This window comes from Chlorocebus sabaeus, chromosome 4 (genome assembly GCF_047675955.1).
Source record: "Chlorocebus sabaeus isolate Y175 chromosome 4, mChlSab1.0.hap1, whole genome shotgun sequence".
Lineage (NCBI taxonomy): Eukaryota > Metazoa > Chordata > Mammalia > Primates > Cercopithecidae > Chlorocebus > Chlorocebus sabaeus.
Window position 1 is genome coordinate 92966640 of NC_132907.1, and position 24473 is coordinate 92991112.

At 58.0% G+C, this 24473-nt stretch overlaps 1 protein-coding gene across 1 annotated transcript in view; it reads left to right on the top strand.

Annotated features, from left to right (window-relative positions):
- The first annotated feature begins 976 nt into the window (after positions 1 to 976).
- Positions 977 to 24473, top strand: part of TERT (telomerase reverse transcriptase) — a 35200-nt gene continuing 11703 nt past the window's right edge. Inside the window, exons 1-10 of the mRNA XM_007961137.3 lie at positions 977 to 1220; positions 1325 to 2678; positions 8035 to 8230; positions 10397 to 10577; positions 11265 to 11444; positions 11922 to 12077; positions 18269 to 18364; positions 19299 to 19384; positions 20731 to 20844; positions 22832 to 22903. Coding sequence (XP_007959328.1) covers positions 1002 to 1220; positions 1325 to 2678; positions 8035 to 8230; positions 10397 to 10577; positions 11265 to 11444; positions 11922 to 12077; positions 18269 to 18364; positions 19299 to 19384; positions 20731 to 20844; positions 22832 to 22903 — 2654 coding nt within the window. The 5' untranslated portion in view covers positions 977 to 1001. The remainder of the gene's footprint in view (positions 1221 to 1324; positions 2679 to 8034; positions 8231 to 10396; positions 10578 to 11264; positions 11445 to 11921; positions 12078 to 18268; positions 18365 to 19298; positions 19385 to 20730; positions 20845 to 22831; positions 22904 to 24473) is intronic.

The following is a 24473-nucleotide window of genomic DNA, read 5'->3' on the forward strand; positions in this document are numbered from 1 at the left end:
CTTCTACTGCTGGGCTGGAAGTCGGGCCTCCTGGCTCTGCAGTCCGAGGCTTGGAGCCAGGTGGCTGGACCCCCCGGAGCTGCTCTCCTCCCTGTGCGGGCAGGATGTGACCAGAGGTTGGCCTCATCTGCTAGTAGAGTGCCCGGGCCCAGGGTCAAGGCAGCTGTCGCGGGTGTCAGGCGCTCCTGGCTCCATTTCCCACCCTTTCTCGACGGGACCGCCCCGGTGGGTGATTAACAGATTTGGGGTGGTTTGCTCATGGTGGGGACCCCTCGCCGCCTAAGAACCTGCAAAGAGAAATGACGGGCCTGTGTCAAGGAGCCCTAGTCTCGGGGAAGTGTTGCAGGGAGGCGCTCCGGGAGCCCCCGCGTGCCCGTCCAGGGAGCGCTGCTGTGTCCTCGGGTTAGTCTCCAGCCGCATCTGCGTGCCTCCGTCCTCCCCTTCACGCCTGGCATTCGCGGTGCCCGGAGCCTGACGCCCCGCGTCCGAACCTGGGGGCAGCCCTGGGTCTCGGGATCAGGCCCAGCTGAGAAAGCGGCGAAGAGGTCGCCGCTCGCACCTGTTCCCAGGGCCCCCACATCACGGCCCCTCCCTCGGGTTACCCCAGAGCCTAGGCCGATTCGACCCTCTCCGCTGGGGCCCTCGCTGGGGTCCCTGCACCCTGGGAGCCAGAGCGGCGCGCGGGCGGGGAAGCGCGGCCCAGACCCCGGGGTCCGCCCGGAGTCGCGGTAGGGGCCAGGCCGGGGCTCCCAGTGGATTCGCGGGCGCAGACGCCCGGGACCGCGCTGCCCGTCCCGCCACTTCACCTTCCAGCTCCGCCTCCTCCGCGCGGACCCCGCCCCACTCCCGACCCCTCCCGGGTCCCCGGCCCAGCCCCCTCCAGGCTCTCCCAGCCCCTCCCCTTCCTTTCCGCGGCCCCGCCCTCTCCTCGCGGCGCGGGTTGGAGGCAGAGCAGAGTCCTGCTGCGCACGTGGGAGGCCCCGGCCCTGGCCACCCCTGCGATGCCGCGCGCTCCCCGCTGCCGAGCCGTGCGCTCCCTGCTGCGCAGCCGCTACCGCGAGGTGCTGCCGCTGGCCACGTTCGTGCGGCGCCTGGGGCCTGAGGGCTGGCGACTGGTGCAGCGCGGGGACCCGGCGGCTTTCCGCGCGCTGGTGGCCCAGTGCCTGGTGTGCGTGCCCTGGGACGCACGGCCGCCCCCCGCCGCCCCCTCCTTCCGCCAGGTGGGCCTCCCCAGGGTCCGTGTCCGGCGGGGGCTGAGGGCGGCCGGGGGGAACCGGCGACATGCGGAGAGCAGCGCAGGCGACTCAGAGCGCTTCCCCCGCAGGTGTCCTGCCTAAAGGAGCTGGTAGCCCGGGTGCTGCAGAGGCTGTGCGAGCGCGGCGCGAGGAACGTGCTGGCCTTCGGCTTTGCGCTGCTGGACGGGGCCCGCGGCGGTCCCCCGGAGGCCTTCACCACCAGCGTGCGCAGCTACCTGCCCAACACGGTGACCGACGCACTGCGCGGGAGCGGGGCGTGGGGGCTGCTGCTGCGCCGCGTGGGCGACGACGTGCTGGTTCACCTGCTGGCACGCTGCGCGCTCTTTGTGCTGGTGGCTCCCAGCTGCGCCTACCAGGTGTGCGGGCCGCCGCTGTATGAGCTCGGCGCTGCCACTCAGGGCCGGCCCGCGCCACACGCGAGTGGAACCCGAAGGGGTCTGGGCTGCGAACTGGCCTGGAACCGTAGCGTCAGGGAGGCCGGGGTCCCCATGGGCCTGCCAGCCCCGGGTGCGAGGAGGCGCCGGGGCAGTGCCAACCGAAGTCTGCCGTTGCCCAAGAGGCCCAGGCGTGGGGCTGCCCCTGAGCCGGAGCGGACGCCCGTTGGGCAGGGGTCCTGGGCCCACCCGGACAGGACGCGTGGACCGAGTGACCGTGGTTTCTGTGTGGTGTCACCTGCCAGACCTGCCGAAGAAGCCACCTCTTTGGAGGGTGCGCTGTCTGGCACACGCCACTCCCACCCATCCGTGGGCCGCCAGCACCACGTGGGCCCCCCATCCACATCGCGGCCACCAAGTCCCTGGGACACGCGTTGTCCCCTGGTGTACGCCGAGACCAAGCACTTCCTCTACTCTTCAGGCGACAAGGAGCAGCTGCGGCCCTCCTTCCTACTCAACTCCCTGCGGCCCAGCCTGACTGGCGCCCGGAGGCTGGTGGAGACCATCTTTCTGGGTTCCAGGCCCTGGATGCCAGGGACTCCCCGCAGGCCGCCCCGCCTGCCCCAGCGCTACTGGCAAATGCGGCCCCTGTTTCTGGAGCTGCTTGGGAACCACACGCAGTGCCCCTACGGGGCGCTCCTCAAGACTCACTGCCCGCTGCGGGCTGCGGTCACCCCAGCAGCCGGTGTCTGTGCTCGGGAGAAGCCCCAGGGCTCAGTGGCGGCCCCCGAGGAGGAGGACACAGACCGCCGTCGCCTGGTGCAGCTGCTTCGCCAGCACAGCAGCCCCTGGCAGGTGTACGGCTTCGTGCGGGCCTGCCTGCGCCGGCTGGTGCCCCCCGGCCTCTGGGGCTCCAGGCACAACGAACGCCGCTTCCTCAGGAACACCAAGAAGTTCATCTCTCTGGGGAAGCATGCCAAGCTCTCCCTGCGGGAGCTGACGTGGAAGATGAGCGTGCGGGACTGTGCTTGGCTGCGCAGGAGCCCAGGTGAGGAGGTGGTGGCCGTCGAGGGCCCAGGCCCCAGAGCTGAATGCAGTAGGGGGCTCAGAAAAGGGGGCAGGCAGAGCCCTGGTCCCCCAGTCTCCATCGTCAAGTGGGCGTACGTGGCTTCTCGCTCTGAACGTCGAGTGGACAAGGTGATCTCTGCCTCTGCTCTCCCTCCTGTCCAGTTTGCATAAACACGAGGTTCACCTTCACGTTTTGATGGACACACAGTTTCCAGGCACTGAGGCCAGAGCAGTAAACAGAGGAGGCTGGGCACGGCAGTGGAGCCGGATTGCCGGCAATGGGGAGAAGCGTCTGGAAGCACAGACGCTCTGGCGAGGGTCCCTGCAGATTACCTATAATCCCCTTCGAAATTTCAAGGATGGGAATGAGAGGTGGGGAGGAGAACCCCCTCTTCCTGGGGGTGGGAGGTAAGGGTTTTGCAGGTGCACGTGGTCAGCCAATATGCAGGTTTGTGTTTAAGATTTAATTGTGTGTTGAAGGCCAGGTGCTGTGGCTCACGCCTTAATCCCAGCACTTTAGGAGGCTGAGGCAGGTGGATCACCTGAGGTCAGAAGTTCAAGACCAGCCTGACCAACATGGTGAAACCCCGTCTCTACTAAAATTACAAAAAGTAGCTGGGCATGGTGGTGTGTTCCTGTAGTCCCAGCTACTTGGGAGGCTGAGGCAGGAGAATCACTTGAACCCGGGAGGTGGAGGTTGCAGTGAACTGAGATTGTGCCCTTGCATTCCAGCCTGGGTGATGAGAGTGAAACTCTGTCTTAAAAAAAAAAAAAATGTTTGTTGACTATGCCAGGACAGGGTAGGAGGAGGGAGATGAGACTGTCCTCCAGCACAGATCCTGGTCCCGTCTTTAGGTATGAAGAGGGTCACGTGGGAGCAGAGGACAGCAAATGGCTCCACCTGCTCAGGGAAGGGACAGTGCTTGTAGGTGTTCAGGGGATGGTGCTGCTGAGCCCTGCCGTGTCCCCACCCTGTTTTTCTGGATTTGATGTGGAGGCACCTCTGCTCCGGGCTCCTTTTGGCTCCCAGGCCCTACAGTGGCAGCCAGAAGAAGTCCCGATTTCACCCCCTCCCCACAAACTCCCGAGACATTTAAGACTTCTGGCCATGCAGACAAGGAGGGTGACCTTCCTGGGCTCTTTTTATTTTTTTCTTTTAATGGTGGCAAAAGTCATATAACATGAGATTGGCTCTCCTAACACGGTTTTCTGTGTACAGTGCAGGATGGCTAAGTCGGCCTAGTGTTTACAGCAGTTTGCTTGAACTGCTGTGTCTTGCGTGACCGGAAGTCCCTACCCATTGAACAGCAGCTGCCTGACACCTGCTGCAGCTCAGGTGGACCACGCCGTCAGATAATCGTCATGCAACCCATTTTTGCTTTTTTGCGCTCCGGCTTCCTTCGTGGAGGAGAGTTTGAGTTCTCTGATCAGGACTCTGCCTGTCATCATTGCTGTTCTCTGATTTCAGATGAGGTCACAATGTGCCCCTGTCTCGTGCAGGGTGAGTGAGGCGCGGTCCCCGGCTGCCCCTGTCACGTGCAGGGTGAGTGAGGCGCGGTCCCCGGGTGTCCCTGTCATTCAGGGTGAGTGAGGCGCGGTCCCCGGGTGTCCCTGTCACGTGCAGGGTGAGTGAGGCACGGTCCCCAAGTGTCCCTGTCACGTGCAGGGTGAGTGAGGTGCGGTCCCCAAGTGTCCCTGTCACGTGCAGGGTGAGTGAGGTGCGGTCCCCAAGTGTCCCTGTCACGTGCAGGGTGAGTGAGGCGCGGTCCGCGGGTGTCCCTGTCACGTGCAGGGTGAGTGAGGCGCGGTCCGTGGGTGTCCCTGTCACGTGCAGGGTGAGTGAGGTGCAGTCCCGGGGTGTCCCTGTCATGCTGAGGCTGGACTCTGGGCTGCCTGTGTCTGCTGCCAAGTGTTGCTGGAGACATCCCAGAAAGGATTTTCTGTGGCCTGAAGGAAAACAAGGCACCCCAACTCCCTCACTTGTCCTATTTTCTCCCAAGCTGCCCCTCAGCTTGGCTCCCTTGGGTGGGTGGCAACCCTTGTCACCTTATTCTGGGCACCTGCCGGTCATTGCTTAGGCTGGGCTCTGCCTCCAGTCACCCCCTCATGTGGATTGACATCCAGCCGCAGGTTGGAGTGTCTCCGTCTGTTTCCTCTGAGACCTACATGGAGGGCTGGTGTCTCTGCCGGCCTTCGTCAGACTTCTCTCTTGGGTCTTAGTTTTGAATTTCACTGACTTACCTCTAATGTTTCTATCTTCCCATTATATGCTTTCTTTTGTTTTATTCTTTCATTTCTTTTCTAACTTCTTAGTTTAGTTATGCCTTTCCCTCTAAGTGCTGCCTTAGCTGCACCCTGTGTTTTGATGTGAATTTCGACATCAGCCACTTTTAAGTTGTTCTTAAAACACTTAAAAGTGTTAATACGTGTTAATACTTCTTTTAAATATTCTTACACTGTGATTTTTTTCTTTGTGCACCCTGTATTTTGATGTGAAGTCATTTTGATATCAGTCACTTTTAAGTATTCTTTAACTTATTCTGTGATTTCTTTGAGCAGTGAGTTATTTGAACATGGTTTATTTTCCATATATGTAGAGTATTTTAAGTCATCATTTTGTTATTGATTTCAAACTCAGTTGTGTGGTGGTCTGTATAATACCAATTGTGGATCTTTGCTTTGTGATCTAGTGTGTGGATGGTTTCTAGAATCAGCCATTGTAAATTTGACGTCCTGCCAATAGAGGGCATGTTCACTATATCCAGCTTATTAAGTCCTGTGCAAAGCTCTGTCTCCTTCTAGATGCATGAAATTCCAAGAAGGAGGCCACAGTCCATCACATGGGGGATGGGTCTGTTCATTTCTTCTTGTTTGGTGGCATTTATATGGGGCATTATTAGGTGCATGCACGTGGTAGAATTTTTATTTTCCTGATGAGTGAATCTTTTGTAGACTTCTATGTCTCTAGTCATCTAGTAATTGTTTTTTTAAATTGCCCTTAGTACTGCCACACTGGGCTTCATTTGATTAGTATTTTCCTGCTGTATCTGTTTTCTGCCTTATATATATATATTTTTTGTTGTTGTTGAGACAGAGTCTTGCTCTGTTGCCCAGGGTGAGTGAAGTGGCATGATCACAGGTCACTGTAACCTTTACTTCCCGGTGTGAGCCATTCTCTCACCTCAGCCTCCTGAACAGCTAGGACTACAGACACGCACCACTACACCTGGCTAATTTTAAAATGTTTTCTAGAGACAGGGTCTTGCTGTGTTGCCCAGGCTGGTCTCAAACTCTTGGACTCAAGGCATCCACCTACCTCGGCTTCCCAAAGTGCTGAATTACAGGCATGAGCCTCTGTGCCTGGCCTAATTTTCAACACTTTTTTGTTCTTACCGTGTAGGTATGTCTTGTTAACCTCATGTAGGTGAATTTCCAGTCCAGTCTGACAGTTGTTGTTTAACTGGATAACTTGATTTGTTTTCATTTTTCTGTCGCTAGAGACCCGTCTGGTGCACTGTGATTCTCCATTTGCCTTTTGTGTGTCCTCGTTCCCTTGTTTCTCACTACCTCTTGGGTTGCTGTGTGCGTTCCCTGCCAAGTGTGTGTGGATCCTGTCGTTGCCTCCTGGTCACTGGGCATTTGCTTTTATTTCCCTTTGCTTAGTGTTACCCCCTGATCTTTTCATTGTCACTGTTTGCTTTTGTTTTTTGAGACAGAGTCTCACTCTGTCACCCAGGCTGGAATGCAATGGCGCAACCTTGGCTCACTGCAACCTCTGCCTCCTGGGTTCAAGCAGTTCTCATTCCTCAACCTCATGAGTAGCTGGGATTACAGGTGCATGCCACCACGCCTGGCTAATTTTTGTATTTTTAGTAGAGATGAGGTTTCACCATGTTGGCCAGGCTTGTCTCAACCTCCTGACCTCAAGTGATCCGCCCGCCTTGGCCTCCCACAGTACTGGGATTACAGGCGCGAGCCACCGCGCCTGGCCTACCCTGATCTTTTAAAATGAAGTCTGAAACATTGCTACCCTTGTCCTCAGCAGTAAGAACCGTAAGTGTATTTTAACTCTGGTCACCACCCCCAGCCTATGTGCTACTTTCCCTGCTGACTTAGTTCTATCTTGGGTATCTTGACACCCCCACAAGGTAACCATTATTAATATTGTTTTCCGTGTTCAGTGTTTCTTTAGCTTTGTCCCTGCCCCGCTTTTCCTCCTTTGTTCCCCATCTGTCTTCTGTCTCAGGCCTGCCTTCTGGGGTCCCCTTCCTTGTCCTGTGCATGGTTCTTCTGTCTTGTTATTGCTGGTAAACCCCAGCTTTACCTGCGCTGTGGCCTCCATGGCATCTAGTGACGTCCGGGGACCTCTGCTTATGCACAGATGAAGATGGGGAGACTCACGAGGAAGGCGGTTGTCTTGGCCTGTGAGTGTCTGGAGCACCACGTGGCCGGCGTTCCTTAGCCAGTGGGTGACAGCAGCGTCCGCTCGGCCTGGGTTCAGCCTGGAAAACCCCAGGCACGTTGGGATCTGGTGGCTCCATGGTGACGAGTTTGAAATCACGCAAACCCACGGTCTGGTGCCAGCCCCGATGTGCTGCCTGGCGGGGGAGTGTCTGCCTCCTCCTTCTGCTTAGGGACCAGGACAAAGGGTGAGGCTCCGAGCCATTGTTGCCCAACAGGAGCATGACGTGAGCCACGTGGATCATTTTTAAATGTCTAGGCTGGGCGCGGTGGCTCATGCCTGTAATCCCAGCACTTTGGAAGGCCCAGGCGGATGGATCACAAGGTCAGGAGATCGAGACCAACCTGGCCAACATGGTGAAACCCCATCTCTACTAAAAACACAAAAATTAGCCGGGCATGGTGGTGGGTGCCTGTAATCCCAGCTACCTGGGAGGCTGAGGTAGGAGAATCGCTTGAACCAGGGAGTCGGAGGTTGCAGTGAGCTGACATCGCGCCATTGCATTCCAGCCTGGCAACAGAGGGAGACTCTGTCTCAAAAAAAAAAAGAAAAAGAAAAAAAAAAAATTCTAGCAGCCACGTTAAAAAAGTAAAAAAGAAAAGGTGAAATTAACGTAATAATAGATTTTACTGAAGCCCAGCACGTCCACAGCTTATCATTTAGGGTGTCATTGGTGGGAGCGTCACTTACAGGACGTGTGATGTTTTTTGTGCTTGGTCTGCGGGATCCCGTGTGCGGGTCCCGTGTGCGGCCATCTCAGCCTGGACCTGCTGGGCTCCCCGTGGCCATGGCTGTCGTACCAGATGGTGCAGGTCTGCGATGAGGTCGCCAGGCCCTACGGTGAGCTGGATGTGTGGTGTCCTTCTCGTTTCAGGGGTGGGCTGTGTGCCGGCCGCGGAGCACCGTCTGCGGGAGGAGATCCTGGCCAAGTTCCTGCACTGGCTGATGAGTGTGTATGTGGTCGAGCTGCTCAGGTCTTTTTTTTATGTCACGGAGACCACGTTTCAGAAGAACAGGCTCTTTTTCTACCGGAAGAGTGTCTGGAGCAAGTTGCAAAGCATTGGCATCAGGTAGTGTACCCCCGTGCCGGTCCCCTGCTTCTTGAAGTCCTGGAGCACCAGCCCCGGCCTCAGCGTGCGCCTGTCGTCCCTTGCCGGTGCTTCCCTGACTGTGCAGCTCTGGCCTGGGAGCCAGGGCCCCCGCCACAGGCCTGGCCCGAGTGGATTCTGTGCTGGGCTCTGATTGCCCGGAGCTCACGTTATGTTACTGGTAAAATCAGGAGTTTATGCCAAGTGGTCTCTAGGGTCTGTAAAGCAGAAGTGATTTATATTGGATGGAAACACTACCACCGGCCTCCTTGCCCCTCCTCGGGATGTGGATCCGATTCTCTCTTTCTCTTTTTTTTTTTTCTTTTGTTTTTTGAGATGGAGTCTTGCTCTGTTGCCCAGGCTGGAGTGCAGTGCCGTAATCTTCACTCACTGCAACCTCCACCTCCTGGGTTTAAGCAATTCTCCAGCCTCAGCCTCCTAAGTAGCTGGGATTACAGGCACCTGTGACCACGCCTGGCTAATTTTTGTATTTTTAGTAGAGATGGGCTTTTGCCCTGTTGGCCAGGCTGGTCTCGAACTCCTGACCTCAGGTGATCCACCCACCTTGGCCTCCCAGGATGCTTAGTTTATAGGCTGAGCCACTGTGCCTGGCCCCCGATTGTCTTTTAATTCATGCTGTTCTGCATGAATCTTTAATCTGCTGGATTTAGGTCACGAAAGGGTAAAATCCCACCCTCTTGGTGACTCACTGTGGGGAGCACCTGTGCGGGGAGCGCCTGGGGTAGGAGACGTCCATCATGAGCTAATTTCTAGGTGGCTGCGTTTGAATGGCTGCGAGGTTTTGTCTGCAATGTTCAGCTGATAAGAGTGTGAGGGATTGTGGCAGATTCAAGCTGGATTTGCATCAGTGAGGGACTGGAGTGCTGGGCTGGGAGACATCAGCCTGGCTGAGCCCAGGCCATGATATTAGCTTCTCTGTGTCCCACCCAGGCTGACTGGAGGGCTCGGTGAGGACTCTTTAGTCACAAGCTCAGGGCTTCCCCGGCTCCTCTGCACACTCGAGTCCCTGGGGGGCTTCTCACACCCCATGCCCCAAATCAGGATGTCTGCAGAGGAAGCTGGCGGCAGACCTCATCAGAGGTAACATGGCCTCTGGGCTGGGGACCCCGACGTGGGGCTGGGGCCGTTTCCTCCTGTATCTGGGGGACAGTCAGGGCTTTCCCTGTGGGAACGAGTTAATACACAATGTGCCCTACTTAGACATTGCACATAGTGAATGATGTGTGACCCAACGTGGTCATTTGACCAGTGTTTTGGAAAGAATTTAATTGGGGTGACGGGAAGGAGCAGACAGATGTGGTGGTCCCCTAGTTGCTCCTTGTCACAGCTGGAGCTGATGTTCTGCCTGAGGGGCCTCGGAGGCCCCTCCTCCCTGGACAGGGTACTGTGCCTCTCCTGTGCTCGGCTGGGCCTGCGGCCTGGGGTCAGGGCACCAGCCCGGGAGCACCCTCAGGCCCAGTGACCATAGAGCACCAGGCCGTCAGCCGCAGATGCCCAGGTCCAGGTGTGGCCACTCCAACCCCCTGCTCCTCCATGGGTGGTTTTGGGAGAAAACGCCAAAGGGCAGAGGTGTCAGGGAGCTGGTGGGCTCATGGGAGCTGGTTCTGCTCCTTGGCTGAGCTGCCCTGAGCAGCCTCCCCTGCCCTCTCCATTGGAAGGGATGTGGCTCTTTCTGCCTGCGGGTCCTGCCTGGGGCCAGCCCTGGGCTACCCAGTGGCTGTACCAGAGGGACAGGCATCCTGTGTGGAGGGGGCATGAGTTCATGTGGCCCCAGATGCAGCCTTGCACCCCATCCTGGGTTGCGGCCACTGGACAGGCAGGCTGGGGGCTGATCATGGGACCAGGCTCCCTGGTGCTGATGGTGGGACAGTCACCCTGGGGGTTGACCACCAGACTGTGCGTTCCTAGGGTTGACTGTAGGACCAGGTGTCCAGGTGCCCTGCAAGTAGAGGGCTCTCAGAGGCATCTGGCCGGCGTGGGAGGACGTGGCCCCGGGCATGGCCTTCAGTGTGTGCTGCCGTGGGTGCCCTGAGCCCTCACTGAGTCGATGGGGGCTTGTGGCTTCCCGTGAGCTTCCTCCTAGTCTGGTGCCTGGCTGAGCATGTCCTGAGGGGCTCTCTGTTGCAGACAGCACTTGAAGAGGGTGCAGCTGCGGGAGCTGTCGGAAGCAGAGGCCAGGCAGCGTCGGGAAGCCAGGCCCACCCTGCTGGCGTCCAGACTCCGCTTCCTCCCCAAGCCTGACGGGCTCCGGCCGATCGTGAACATGGACTACGTCGTGGGAGCCAGAACGTTCCGCAGAGAAAAGAGGGTGACTGTGCTTTGGTTTAGTGTCCTTTTTAAACAGAAGTGTGTTTGAGCCCCACATTTGGTATCAGCTTAGACGCAGGGCCCGGAGGAGGGGCTACGGGACCCAGCCAGGCCCACGGCACGGCTTACACCCATTTGTGGGCATGGTGAGGTGGCCGAGGTGCTGGTGCCTCCAGAAAAGCAGTATGGGGTGTAGGGGGAGGTCCTGGGGCAGGGACAGGCTCTGAGGACCACAAGCAGTAGCTGGGCTGGGGCCTGGACGCAGCAGAGCGCGAGGTCCCAGGTTCGTGTCCTGCCGTGGTGCTCGGGCACCGGGTGCTTCCGTATGTGGGCCCAGGGACCAGGCCATGGCTGCCAGGACCCCACTGGGCTCTGAGGACCCTGGGCCCTCACTGCACGGCTCCTGCACCCCACCCGTGTGGCTGCTGTGGCTGTGGTGACCCCGTCATCTGAGGGGAGTGTGGGGTGAGGTGGACAGAGGCATAGCATGAGCATCCCATGTGCAACACACATGCAGCCGGGACCACGTTTCAAACAGGGTCTGGGGAAGCTGGGAGGGGTTCAAGGACCTAGGTCTGGGCGGCTGGGGACACTGGGGTGGGGCTGCTTCTCCCCTGGGTCCCTCTGCTGGGGCGGGGCACCTGGCCGGGTCCACTGTCCTGACCATCTCCCGTGCTGTCCCCGCCAGGCCGAGCGTCTCGCCTCGAGGGTGAAGGCACTGTTCAGTGTGCTCAACTACGAGCGGGCACGGCGCCCCGGCCTCCTGGGCGCCTCTGTGCTGGGCCTGGACGATATCCACAGGGCCTGGCGCAACTTTGTGCTGCGTGTGCGGGCCCAGGACCCGCCACCCGAGATGTACTTTGTCAAGGTGGGCGCCGGGACCCCGTCAGCAGCCCTGCTGGACCTTGGGGGTGGCTGCCTGATTGACACCTCATGCTGGGTGGGCCGCAGGGAGTGCAGGTGACGTGGTCACTGTTGGGGACACACCCGGCACCTGGCAGGGAGGCCTTCAGCCTTTCCTGCAGCACATGGGCCCTGACTCTGCACCCCAGCTGCCCCAGGCTCCTCCTCCCAGGGAGGGTCCCACTGGATTCCAGTTCCCGTCAAAGAAGGAACCGCACCAGCTCAGCCACCAGGCCCCGGTGCCTCGCACCCCAGTCCTGAGCCAGGGCCCTCCTGTCCTGAGGCTCAGAGAGGGCATACAGCCCGCCCTGCCCTTGGGGTCTGGAGAGGTGGGGGTCAGAGAGAGATGGGGGGACGCGGCTGCGGCCAGGCCCTGAGGGCAGAGGTGATGTCTTGAGTTGCTGGGTGGCCGTTGTCAGCCTCCTCGCCTTCACTCACGCAGGTGGATGTGATGGGCGCGTACGACACCATCCCCCAGGACAAGCTCACGGAGATCATCGCCAGCATCATCAAGCCCCAGAACACATATTGCGTGCGCCGGTATGCTGTGGTCCGGAAGGCCGCCCACGGGCACGTCCGCAAGACCTTCAAGAGCCACGTAAGGCTCTCGTGTGATACAGTTGTGTCCAGGATGTGTGTCCCTGGGATATGGATGTGTCTAGGATGCAGTCATGTCTGTGATGTGTTTCTGTGATGGAGGTACTTCCATGATTTACACGTCAGTGATGTGTGTGTCTGTGATATGCACATGTGGTATGTGTGTGGCACGTGTGTGTCCATGGTGCGTGTCTGTGATGAGCATATTTGTGATGTATGTGTGTGTATCTGTGGCATGTGTGTGTCCGTGGTGTGTCTCTGGTGTGTGTGCCTGTGGTGTGCATGAGCGTGTGTCTGTGCTGCGTGTCTGTGACGTGCATATTTGTGGTGTGTGTCCACGCTGTGTCTGTGGCGTGGGTGTGTGTGGCCCCTTGTCCTTCCTCCTTCCTCTTCTGGGCATGGTCCGTACCGTTGTCCTCACGCTCTTGGGTGCTGGTTTGGTGAACTCCACATTCAGGGTCCTCCCTTCCAGCACGGATGCCCCTGTCGTCACAGGGCTGGGCCTTGGAGACTCCAAGCCGGGTTTGAGAGGAGAGTAGGGACGCTGGGTGGTACCTTCCTGGACCCCTGGCACCCCCAGGACCCCAGACTGGCCTGTGCCGGCTCCGAGAGACAGGAAGGCTGATTCAGGCCTCGCTCCCCGGGACACACTCCTCCCAGAGCGGCCGGAGGCCTTGGGGCTCAGCAGGGGTGAAAGGGGCCCTGGGCTTGGGTTCCCACCCAATGGTCATGAGCACGCTGGAGTGGTAAGCCCCCAGAGTAGTACCAGGCAGGGTGCAGAGGTGAAGTGTCCCTGGAGCTTCAGTTTGGGGAAAGGCACATGTGGAGACCTGCAAGGACCTCTTTCTCTGACTTCTTGAGGCTACTGCAGCTATTTGCAAATCTCATGTATGACTCAGCAGAATTTTACACTCGTGGAAACCTGATGGCTACCACCTGCACCCAGGTGTAGAAAGTCACCAGAGCCCAGGAGACCCTCCTCCCCGCCACCCACCCATGCCCAGGTACAGAAAGTCACCAGAGCCCAGGAGACCCTCCTCCCCACCGCCTACCCGTGCCCAGGTACAGAAAGTCACCAGAGCCCAGGAGACCCCCCTCCCCACCACCCACCCGTGCCCAGATACAGAAAGTCACCAGAGCCCAGGAGAACCCCCTCCCCATCACCCACCCATGCCCAGGTGCAGAAAGTCACCAGAGCCCAGGAGAACCCCCTCCCCACCACCCACCCATGCCCAGGTGCAGAAAGTCACCAGAGCCCAGGAGAACTCCCCACCGCAGCGGAAGCTGCCGCCCCCACCGTGACCCTGGTGCTGACCTCCATGGTCTCCCTCTTCTGGTCTCCACAAGTGAGATCAGGCAGGAGGTGGGTTTGGGGGTCCAAGTCTCAGCTGTGCTGAACGCCTCAGCTGCGTGTTCTGTCCACGTATGGCATCTGCTGTGGAACATGCCACGTGGATGTATCCTTCCTGCTGCTGTGGAGGTTCCTGGGTGCAGACTGCACAGCTGTGAGTGTTCTGGGTTCTGGGGGCGTCCCAGGGGTCAGAGGCCCTCTCCTCTGAGTGAATTCCAGGAGTGGGGTTGCTGGGTCGCTGACGTGCTTTATGGGTATTGTGGGAGTTTCCAGGGAGGTGGCTGGCTGCTTGCGAGGGTGGTGCCTCCGGTGGCCGCCGGCCTGATGGTGTCGCAGCCGCCTCGTGGGATTGTGCAGGGGGCTCTCTTGATGCCCATGTGCCCACACTGTTCCCGTGCTGACCGCCCCGGGGCTCTTGCGGGAGGTGCCCATCCATCCTGCCCTGCTCTGTGAGGGGCGCCTGCCTCCCATCATCGGCTTGCAGGAGCTCTTTGTGTGTTCTGGTGCAAGTCTGGCATCAGATGCGTGCACTGTAAATGTCTGTGCCATGTGTGTCTTGCTTTTGTGCTCTTAAGTCAAGCCTTTTGAGGACTGGAAGTTTGTACTTCCACTAACGCAGTCCACTAATGCAGTCCACTTTAGCAGCTGTTTGTGGCTAAATCTGTGTTCCCTTCAGGAACTCTGTTTACCTTGAGATTGTGGTGACATTGCTTCTGTGTCTCCTTTTAGAACAGCCTTTACTGTGTCAGCTTTCAAACGTAGGTGGGGATCTGTGGGACTGGTTTTCATGCGTGGGAACTGTGGGGATCTGTGGGACTGGTTTTCATGCGTGGGGATCTGTGGGACTGGTTTTCATGCGTGGGGATCTGTGGGACTGGTTTTCATGCGTGGGATAGGTGGAGATCTGTGGGACTGGTTTTCATGCGTGGGGATCTGTGGGGATCTGTGGGACTGGTTTTCATGCATGGGGATCTGTGGGGATCTGTGGGACTGGTTTTCATGCATGGGGATCTGTGGGACTGGTTTTCATGCGTGGGGATCTGTGGGGATCTGTGGGACTGGTTTTCATGCGTGGGAACTGTGGGGATCTGTGGGACTGGTTTTCATGCATGGGGTAGGTGGGGATCTGTGGGACTGGTTTTCATGCGTGGGGTAGGTGGGGATCTGTGGGGATCTGTGGGACTGGTTTTCATGCATGGGGTAGGTGGGGATCTGTGGGACTGGTTTTCATGCGTGGGGTAGGTGGGGATCTGTGGGGATCTGTGGGACTGGTTTTCATGCATGGGGTAGGTGGGGATCTGTGGGACTGGTTTTCATGCGTGGGGTAGGTGGGGATCTGTGGGGATCTGTGGGACTGGTTTTCATGCGTGGGGTAGGTGGGGATCTGTGGGACTGGTTTTCATGCATGGGGATCTGTGGGGATCTGTGGGACTGGTTTTCATGCATGGGATAGGTGGGGATCTGTGGAATTTGTTTTCATGCGTGGGGTAGGTGGGGATCTGTGGGGATCTGTGGGACTGGTTTTCATGCGTGTGGTAGGTGGGGATCTGTGGGACTGGTTTTCATGCGTGGGGTAGGTGGGGATCTGTGGGACTGGTTTTCATGCGTGGGATAGGTGGGGATCTGTGGGACTGGTTTTCATGCGTGGGGATCTGTGGGACTGGTTTTCATGCGTGGGGTAGGTGGGGATCTGTGGGACTGGTTTTCATGCGTGGGGATCTTTGGGGATCTGTGGGACTGGTTTTCATGCGTGGGGTAACACAGAGTTGAAGGCGAGCTTTCTTCCTGGAGTGGGTCTGCAGTTGCTCTGACAGCTTTGTTGAGGAGACCACTCCTTCAGCATATTTATAGTAAGTCAGGGTGTGGGGGCCTCCCCTGGGCCCCCCATTCTGTTCCTTCCACTCCTGGGTCATGAGGTGCCTGCAATGGGGTGTGGCCGGTGGGCAGGACTTCCAAGCCTCCCTGTGCTCATTGGCCTGGATGTGGCCCTGGCTGGGCTCCGTCCTTGGAATTCCTCTGCGAGTTGGAGACTCGCTTTCTTTTTTCTTTTTTTGTAACGGAGTCTCGCTCTGTTGCCCAGGCCGGAGTGCATTGGCGCGATCTCAGCTCACTGCAGCCTCCAATTCCTGAGTTCAAGCAGTTCTCTTGCCTCAGCCTCCCAGGTAGCTGGGATTATAGGCGCCCACCACCATGCCAACTAATTTCTGTAATTTTAGTAGAGACAAGGTTTCTCCATGTTGGCCAGGCTGGTCTCGAACTTCTGACCTCAGGTGATCCGCCCGTCTCAGCCTCCCACAGTGCTGGGATGACAGGTGTGAGCCACCATGCCTGGCAGAGACTCGCTTCCTGCAGGTTCCATGAGATCTGCAGCGGTAGCTGCCTCCAGCCTTGGTGCTGACGGTCTCCGTTTCCTTCTCCAGGTCTCGCTAGGAGTCTTTCAGTTTCATGACTCTCCTCACAGAAGAGTTTCACGTGTGCTGATTTCCCGGCTGTTTCCTGCGTAATTGGTGTCTGCTGTTTATCAATGGCCTCATTCCATTTCCTTTAGGCTTTGTTTATTGTTCTTTTTCCGGCTCCTTGAGGGAAAAGCTTTGATTATGGACATTTGAACTTTCTTTTCTAAAGAAGCATCTGAAGTTGCAATTTTCCCACTAAAGCAAGGGTCCCCAGGTCCCTGGCCATGGACTGGCACCGGTCTGGGGCCTGAGAGGAACCGGGCGCACAGCAGGAGGCTGGTGGGGTGTGGTGAGCCAGCGTTCCCGCCTGAGCCCACCTCGTCTCAGATCAGCAGTGGCATGCAGCGCTCAGAGGTGTGCACACCCTACTGTGAACTGTGCGAGAGAGGGATCTAGGTTGTGAGCTCCTTATGAGAATCTAATGCCTGATGATCCGAGGTGGAACCGTTTCCTCCCGAAACCATCCCCTTCCCTGCTGCTGTCCTGTGGAAAAACCGTCTTTCGTGAAACCAGTCCCTGGTACCACAGTGGCTGGGGACCCTGCACTGGAGACCTGCTTCAGTAGCATCTTGCCTGTTTTGATATATTGGCTTTTCTGCATTGAGTCCAAAATAATTACAGATTTCTGGGATGATTTCCGCTGACCTCAGACCCATGGGCTATTTGTGGGAGTGTTATCTGCTCCTGGGTTGGGAAGGGTGCAGGGCCCCCGTGTACCTTCCTGTTACCTGCTCCGGGGTTGGGAAGGGTGCAGGGCCCCCGTGTACCTTCCTGTTACTGCCTTCCAGGTCGGTCTCAGGGTTGAATTGTACTCGATGTGGTTTTAGCCCACGGCCCTGCTGCCAGCTCCTGGGGGCCGGGGAACATGCCAAAGCACAAAGTCGCCGTGTGCCTCTTTTATGCCTCACAAGTTCAAGGTCTCCTGTGTCTGTGTCAGCGTGTGCTGCATACCTTCTCACATCCTATCTTGGGGACACAGGGGCTTGGTGGGTCCTGTGGTAAATGGCAAGCATCCCGGGGGATTCTGCAGAACAGGAGGTGGGGGTGCCGGTCTCTCTCCCACGTCTCCAGACTCTTCTCCTGCCTGTGCTGTGGCTGCACCTGCCTCCCTGCAATCCCTCCAGCATTGGGCTGGAGAGGCCCAGGAGCTTGAGCGCCACTTGTGCCACGTGACTGTGGATGGCAGTTGGTCGTGGGGTCTGATGTGTGGTGACTGTGGTTGGTGGTCGGTCGTGGGGTCTGACATGTGACTGTGGATGGCAGTCGGTCGTGGGGTCTGATGTGTGGTGACTGGTTGGTGATCGGTCGTGGGGTCTGACATGTGACTGTGGATGGCAGTCGGTCGTGGGGTCTGATGTGTGGTGACTGTGGTTGGTGGTCGGTCGTGGGGTCTGACATGTGACTGTGGATGGCAGTCGGTCGTGGGGTCTGATGTGTGGTGACTGTGGTTGGTGATCGGTCGTGGGGTCTGACATGTGACTGTGGATGGCAGTCGGTCGTGGGGTCTGATGTGTGGTGACTGTGGTTGGTGGTCGGTCGTGGGGTCTGACATGTGACTGTGGATGGCAGTCGGTCGTGGGGTCTGACGTGTGGTGACTGTGGATAGCGGTCGGTCGTGGGGTCTGATGTGTGGTGACTGTGGATGGCGGTCGGTCATGGGGTCTGACGTGTGGTGACTGTGGATAGCGGTCGGTCGTGGGGTCTGATGTGTGGTGACTGTGGTTGGTGGTCGGTTGTGGGGTCTGATGTGTGGTGACTGTGGATAGCGGTCGGTTGTGGGACAGTCGTGGGGGTCTGACATGTGGTGACTGTGGATGGCAGTCGGTCGTGGGGTCTGATGTGTGGTGACTGTGGATGGCAGTTAGTTGTGGGGTCTGATGTGTGGTGACTGTGGATGGCGGTCGGTCGTGGGGTCTGATGTGTGGTGACTGTGGATGGCGGTCGGTCGTGGGGTCTGACATGTGACTGTGGATGGCAGTCAGTCGTGTGGTCTGATGTGTGGTGACTATGGTTGGTGGACGGTCGTGGGGGTCTGATGTGGTGACTGTGGATGGCAGTCGGTTGTGTGGTCTGATGTGTGGTGACTGTGGATAGCGGTCGGTCGTGGGACAGTCATGGGGGTCTGACATGTGGTGATTGTGGATGGCGGTGAGTCGTGGGGGTCTGATATGTGGTGGATGCAGGTGGAGTCCCAGGTGTGTCTGTAGCTGCTTTGTGTCCCTGGCCCCTCAGCTCCCCTTTCCCAAGCTCCCCGGGGGCTCCCTGGGCTTCCTCCTGCCATCGGGCTTGGCTTCAGGTCCACGTGTCCTGGTTGGAAGAAACAAGTGCCCAGCTCTGGCCAGGGTGGGCCACATTTGTGGCTCATGCCTTCTCCTCTGCCGGCAGGTCTCTACCTTGACGGACCTCCAGCCGTACATGCGACAGTTCGTGGCTCACCTGCAGGAGACCAGCCCGCTGAGAGATGCCGTCGTCATTGAGCAGGTCTGAGCACTGGCCCCAGGGTTGGGCATGGACCCCAGCAGCGGGTCCTCACCTGGGGCATCACTGGGCTCATCACCAGGCAGACTGTTGGCCCTGGGGGGCAGTCGGGGGAATGAGTTGTGGTGGGGGCATGAGAAGCTGTGTGCCTTGGCGGTATCTAAGCTGGGCCAGGCTGTGACAGCTGCTACATTCAGGCACCTGCTCACGTTTGACCACTCGGCCTCTCTCCAGCCCCACAGTGGCTTTATTCATGATTTGCTAAACGTCTTCTCTGGCAATTTTGATCTTGAGGCCAAAGGAAAGGTGTCCCCCTCCTTTAGGAGGGCAGGCCATGTTTGAGCCGCATCCACCGAGCTGGCCTCTCAGTGCTGGGTGCGAGGCCAAGGGAAATGTGTGCCCCTTCTTAGAAGGACAGGCCGTGTTTGAGCCGCGTTCCACTGAGCTGGCCCCTCAGTGCTGGGTCTGTTCACATGACCCTGTGGCTCTTTGCAGATGCCGTTTAACGCTTGTTCCACTTTAAGGGACAGTCGTGTCCACTGGGTGAGGCTCAGAGACCTCTGGGCAAATTTCCTTGGCTCCCAGAGTGGGGTTGGGGGTGGCATGGGCTCCTGGGACCCAGACCCAGTGCCCGGCAGCCGGGCAGCAACTTCTGGATCACGTGTGCCATCTGGGCCACGGTGGGCTGTGTGGGTCTGAGCCCAGCTGGACACACAGGTGGCCCCGAGGGGATGTTCTGTGTCACACACTCTGCCTAAGCCCCTGTGTGTCTGCAGAGACTCGGCCCGGCCAGCCCACGATGGCCCTGCCTTCCAGCCCAGCCCACAATTCATCACGAACACCGACCCCAGAAGGGATGGAGGGTCTTGGCCACGTGGTCCTGCCTATCTCGGTACCCACCGGCCCACTCTCGTGTGTCTCTCTTCTGCTTTCCCAGAGTTCCTCCCTGAACGAGACCAGCAGTGGCCTCTTCGACGTCTTCCTACGCTTCGTGTGCCACCACGCCGTGCGCATCGGGGGCAAGTGAGTCGGGTGGCCGGGTGCCATTGCCCAGCGGGTGGGTGGGCGGACTGGCAGAGCTTCTGCTCACCTCTCCCCTGCCCCTTCCCCACTGCCCTTCTCCCCGGGGCCACCAGGGTCTCCTTTTCTGGCCCCCACCCCTCCGGCTCCTGGGCTGCAGGCACCTGAGGCCCCGGGAACATGGCCCGGCTTGCAGCTGCTGGAGCAGAGCAGATGCTACGCGAGGCCTGGAAATGGCAAGCAGGGCGTGGACTTGCTCCTGTGCGGAGGACGAGGGGTGTGGGGTGTGTCTGGGTCAGGGGTGCGGCCGAGCGTTTGAGCCTGCAGCTTGTCAGCTCCAAGTTACTACTGACGCTGGACACCCGGCTGTCACACGCTGTATCTCTCTCTCCAGATACAAGAGGATTTTACCCAATTCTCATTCCCGTCCCTGTCGCGTGACCCCCGCAAGGGCACGGGCTCTTCTCTCTGTGGCTGGATTTCCCATCTGGAAAGTGGGGGGTTGACCGTGTAGTTTGCTCCTCTCGGAGGCTCTGTGCTGGCCATGGGGCAGGCGGCCTGGGAGAGCTCAAACTCCTGACCTCAGGTGATCCACCCACCTTGGTCTCCCAAAGTGCTGGGATTACAGGCGTGAGCCACCACACCTGGCCGGAAAGCCTCTTTTTGAGGTGACCACCTACAGCACTTCCCGAAAATAACAGGTCTTATTTTTGCAATAGGCTGCAAGTGTCTCTTAGCAACAGGACTGGGCATCCTATGGGCTCTGGGGATGGCTGAGGGTCACGTGGCAGCCATGCCTTCTATGTGCACCTTCAGGTTCCAAGGGGCTCTTCTGCTCTCACTGTTTGTCTGAAAACACACCCTTGGTGTCCTTGTTTGTTTGGAGAGTTTCTGCGTCTCGTTGGTCGTGGTGAAACCAGGGGCAAGGCTGTATCGGTTGGCACACAGCTGCTACACGTAGGGCTGTGAACTTTCACCGTGGATAAATCCCTTGAAAAGAAAGGAGTCCAGTTAAGCATTCCTTCCGGGTCAAGTGTCTGGTTCTGTGAATAAACTCGAAGATTTAAGAAACCTTAATGAAAGAAAGCCTTGATGGTTGAGAACAAGGATGTGGTCACAGCTGTGGCTGGATCTGCCCTAAGCTGGCCCAGTTCGCAGTGAGAGTGGGCCGCGGGGATTGTGTTCAGAGGTCTCGTCTGGTGTGTTTGTGAGGTGTTTGCCGGCTGAATGGTAGACATGTCGTTGGTGTGTGGAGGTGGTGTGTGTGAAGGTCTGTGTGTGGTTCTGTGTGAGTGTACACATGTCCACACATGCCCCGCCCATCGCTTACCTACGTCTTCCTGTCCCAGGTCCTACGTCCAGTGCCAGGGGATCCCGCAGGGCTCCATCCTGTCCACGCTGCTCTGCAGCCTGTGCTACGGCGACATGGAGAACAAGCTGTTTGCAGGGATGCGGCGGGACGGGTGAGGCCTCCTCTTCCCCAGGGGTCTTGGGTGGGGGACGATTTGCTTTTAACGCGTTCAGTATTAATATTCCTGGTGCTCTGGATACCATGACTGCTCTGTCTTGAGGAACCAGACAAGGTTGCAGCCCCTCCTTGGTGTGAAGCCGCACAGGAGGGGTTGCACAGCCTGAGGACTGCGGGCTCCACGCGGACTCTGTCCAGCGGCCGTGTCCAGAGGCCTCAGGGCTCAGCAGGCAGGAGGGCCACTGCCCTGCATGACGCACGTGTGAATTCAACACCGAGGAAGCACACCAGCTTCCATCACATCCACCCGGGTTCCTTTAGGGTCCTCGGGGACACAGGCTGGTGCAAGCCTGAGGCTCCGCATCTCCCGGCAGGCCCTCCACAGGTGGCCTGGACTGGGCGCCCCTTCAGCCCATTGCCCATCCCACTTGCATGGGGTCTACACCCAAGGACGTCACACGCCTAAATATTGTGCCAACCTAATGTGGTTCAACTCAGCTGGCTTTTGTTGACAGCAGTTAATTTTTTTTTTTTTTTTTAATACTTTAAGTTCTAGGATATATGTGCACAACATGCAGATTTTTTACATATGTATACATGTGCCATGTTGGTGTGCTGCACCCATTAACTCGTCATTTACATTAGGTATATCTCCTAATGCTATCCCTCCTCCTTCCCCCCTCCCCACAACAGGCCCCGGTGTGTGATGTTCCCCACTCTGTGTCCAAGTGATCTCATTGTTCAGTTCCCACCTATGAGTGAGAACATGCGGTGTTTGGTTTTCTTTCCTTGGAATAGTTTGCTGAGAATGATGGTTTCCAGCTTCATCCATGTCCCTGCAAGGGACATGAACTCATCCTTTTTTATGGCTGCATAGTATTCCATGGTGTATATGTGCCACATTTTCTTAATCCAGTCTGTCACTGATGGACATTTGGGTTGGCTCCAAGTCCTTGCTATTGTGAACAGTGCCACAATAAACATACACGTGCATGTGTCTTTATAGCAGCATGATTTATAACCCTTTGGGTATATATCCAGCAATGAGATGGCTGGGTCAAATGGTATTTCTAGTTCTAGATCCTTGAGGAATTACCACACTGTTTTCCACAACAGTTGAACTACTTTACACTCCCACCAACAGTGTAGAAGTGTTCTGGTGCTGGAGAGGATGTGGACAGCAGTTACTTTTTTTATGAAAATAGTTTCATTGAACAAGCAGTTAGTGAAGGATGCGTCAGGAAGCCTGCAGGCCATACGGCCATTTCTCTCCAAGTCTCCGGGTTTTTCCTGTGCATCTTTTGAAACTCTAGCTCCTATTACAGCATGTACAGCAGATCAAGGTTCTTCTTCATTAAGGTTCAAGTTATAGATTGAAATACGTTTATGTAACAGAAACAAAAATTTCTTGTACACACAGCTTGCTCTGGGACTTGGAGGGAAGTGTCCTCGAGCTGGCGGCAGCCTGGTCAGCCCTCTGGGACGGGACGCCTCTGGTACATGGTCACGGGGCGCCGGGCTTGGGCCTGAGGGTTGCACAGTGCCCCGTGCCCCGCTTCCTGGGGGCAGGATCTGGGTCTCGGATGATGCTGAGAACCACAGTTGCCCTGCTGGTAAAGGGCACCACGTGGCTCAGAAGGGGCGAGGTTCCTGGCCCAGCATTCTTACCACCTTCAGTTATTTTTCCCTAAGAGTCTGAGAATTGGGGCCGCACCTGACGGCCTTTGTTCACCTCCAGCTGGTGCAGAATCGCACAAGCCGGTGCTGAGCACCAAGTGCTTGGAATAAATGAGGAATTGCTCTGGCAGTTAACTGCAGAGAGTACGTCTGTTGGAAAGAAATCTGAGTTTTTGATTTAACCGCTTTGGAGAATGTGACTTTATTTTTGCCTGTGTAAATTGTTTGACGTTCAGTCCCTCGGAGACAGACACCGCGTGAAGAGTGTGAAGTTAACCTTGCCCGTGTGTTTTACTTTATTTCAGGCTGCTCCTGCGTTTGGTGGATGATTTCTTGTTGGTGACACCTCACCTCACCCACGCAAAAGCCTTCCTCAGGTGAGGCCCGTGCCGTGTGTCTGTGGCGACCTCCACGGCCTGTGGGCTTTGCAGAGTTGAGCCCTCCGTGTCCTGCCCCTGGCACCGCAGCGTTGTCTCTGCTGGGTCCTGTCTCTGCCAGTGCTGGATCCGCAAGAGCAAAGGTGCTTGGTTGTGCACCCCGGCCTGGGGGCACAGGGGCACCTTCGGGAGAGAGTGGGTCCCGCGGAGATGCACCCAGGTTACCCACATGGTGAGTGTAGGCGGTATCCCGGCTCCTGCCACTCTTTGGAAAGTCTTCAAGTGTGGCGGCTCCTGCGGCCCCAGTGAGACCCCCCGGAGCTGTGCACAGGGACTGCGGGACCCAGACGGCAGCCTCCTCCCCAGGGTACGCCCGAGCCTGTGGAGAGCAGGAGCTGCCGAGTGAACTGGCCCACAGCGTTGGTTGCAGTCACGTTCCCGCGTGGGGTTGTTTGGGATTGGCGGGAGAATTTGGATTCGCTGAGTGGTGCTGTCTTGAACCACGGAGATGGCGAGGAGTGGGTCTCAGAGTTGATTTTTGTGGCTCAAACTAAAATCAGGCACAGGGAACCTGGTTTCAAGGATTGTCGAATGGGGTCCCCCTCAAGGGCGCCCCACAGAGCTTGCTTTAAAGTGCGATTTGACAAGGGACGAGAAACCTTGAAAGCTATAAACGGAACCCTCAGAAAATGTGGCCGCCGGGGGTGGTTTCGGGTGCTTTGCTGGGCTGTGTTTGTGAAAACCCATTCGAACCGCCCTCCAAGTTCACCCTCCAGGGCCGCCTGGGCTGGGGGCACGCCCCGCGTTCCTGTTAGTGCTGCAGCCCGTAGCACAGCTGGCCGCGCACATTTAAATTCACTCAGATTCACTCAGGACCAACCCAGGTCCCAGGCAACTGAGGGCTCAGGAGTCCTGAGGCTGCCGAGGGGACGGAGCCGACGGGGAACGCTGCTTCTGTGTGGCAAGTTCCTGAGGTGCTGGCCCGGGAGGTGGCTCAGAGTGTATGCTGGGGTCCCCCCGGGGACAGAACTCTCTCAGGAGGTGAGTCGGCAGCCACATCACAGGAAGGGGCGGCCGCGGGAGCCGCAATGCACCAGGGGAGCTGAGCAGCCGGCCAAGGTCCCAGGGCCAGGCCGCAGCAAGGGCAGGGGGACGCCTGGGGCCAGAGCAGAGGCCGCGTGAAGGGCAGGGGGACGCCTGGGGCCAGAGCAGAGGCCGCAGCAAGGGAAGGGGATGCCTGGGCCGGGGCAGAGGCCGCGTGAAGGGCAGGGGGACGCCTGGGGCCAGAGCAGAGGCCGCAGCAAGGGAAGGGGATGCCTGGGCCGGGGCAGAGGCCACTGGGCACAGGTGGATGCCTGGGCCAGAGCAGAGGCTGCTGGGCACAGGGGGTCTCCCTGGGCTGGGTGGGCAGGCTCATGACCCGCTGAGGGAACCTCCTTGACGTCCGGTGAGGGAACCTCCTTGATGTGAAGCTGATGGTTGGTGTTGCCCAGCTCAGAGCCCAGCCGGGTCCCACGCCTGAGCGTGAACTGAGAACCCTCCCCTGCGTCTGAAGCACAGCAGATGCCTT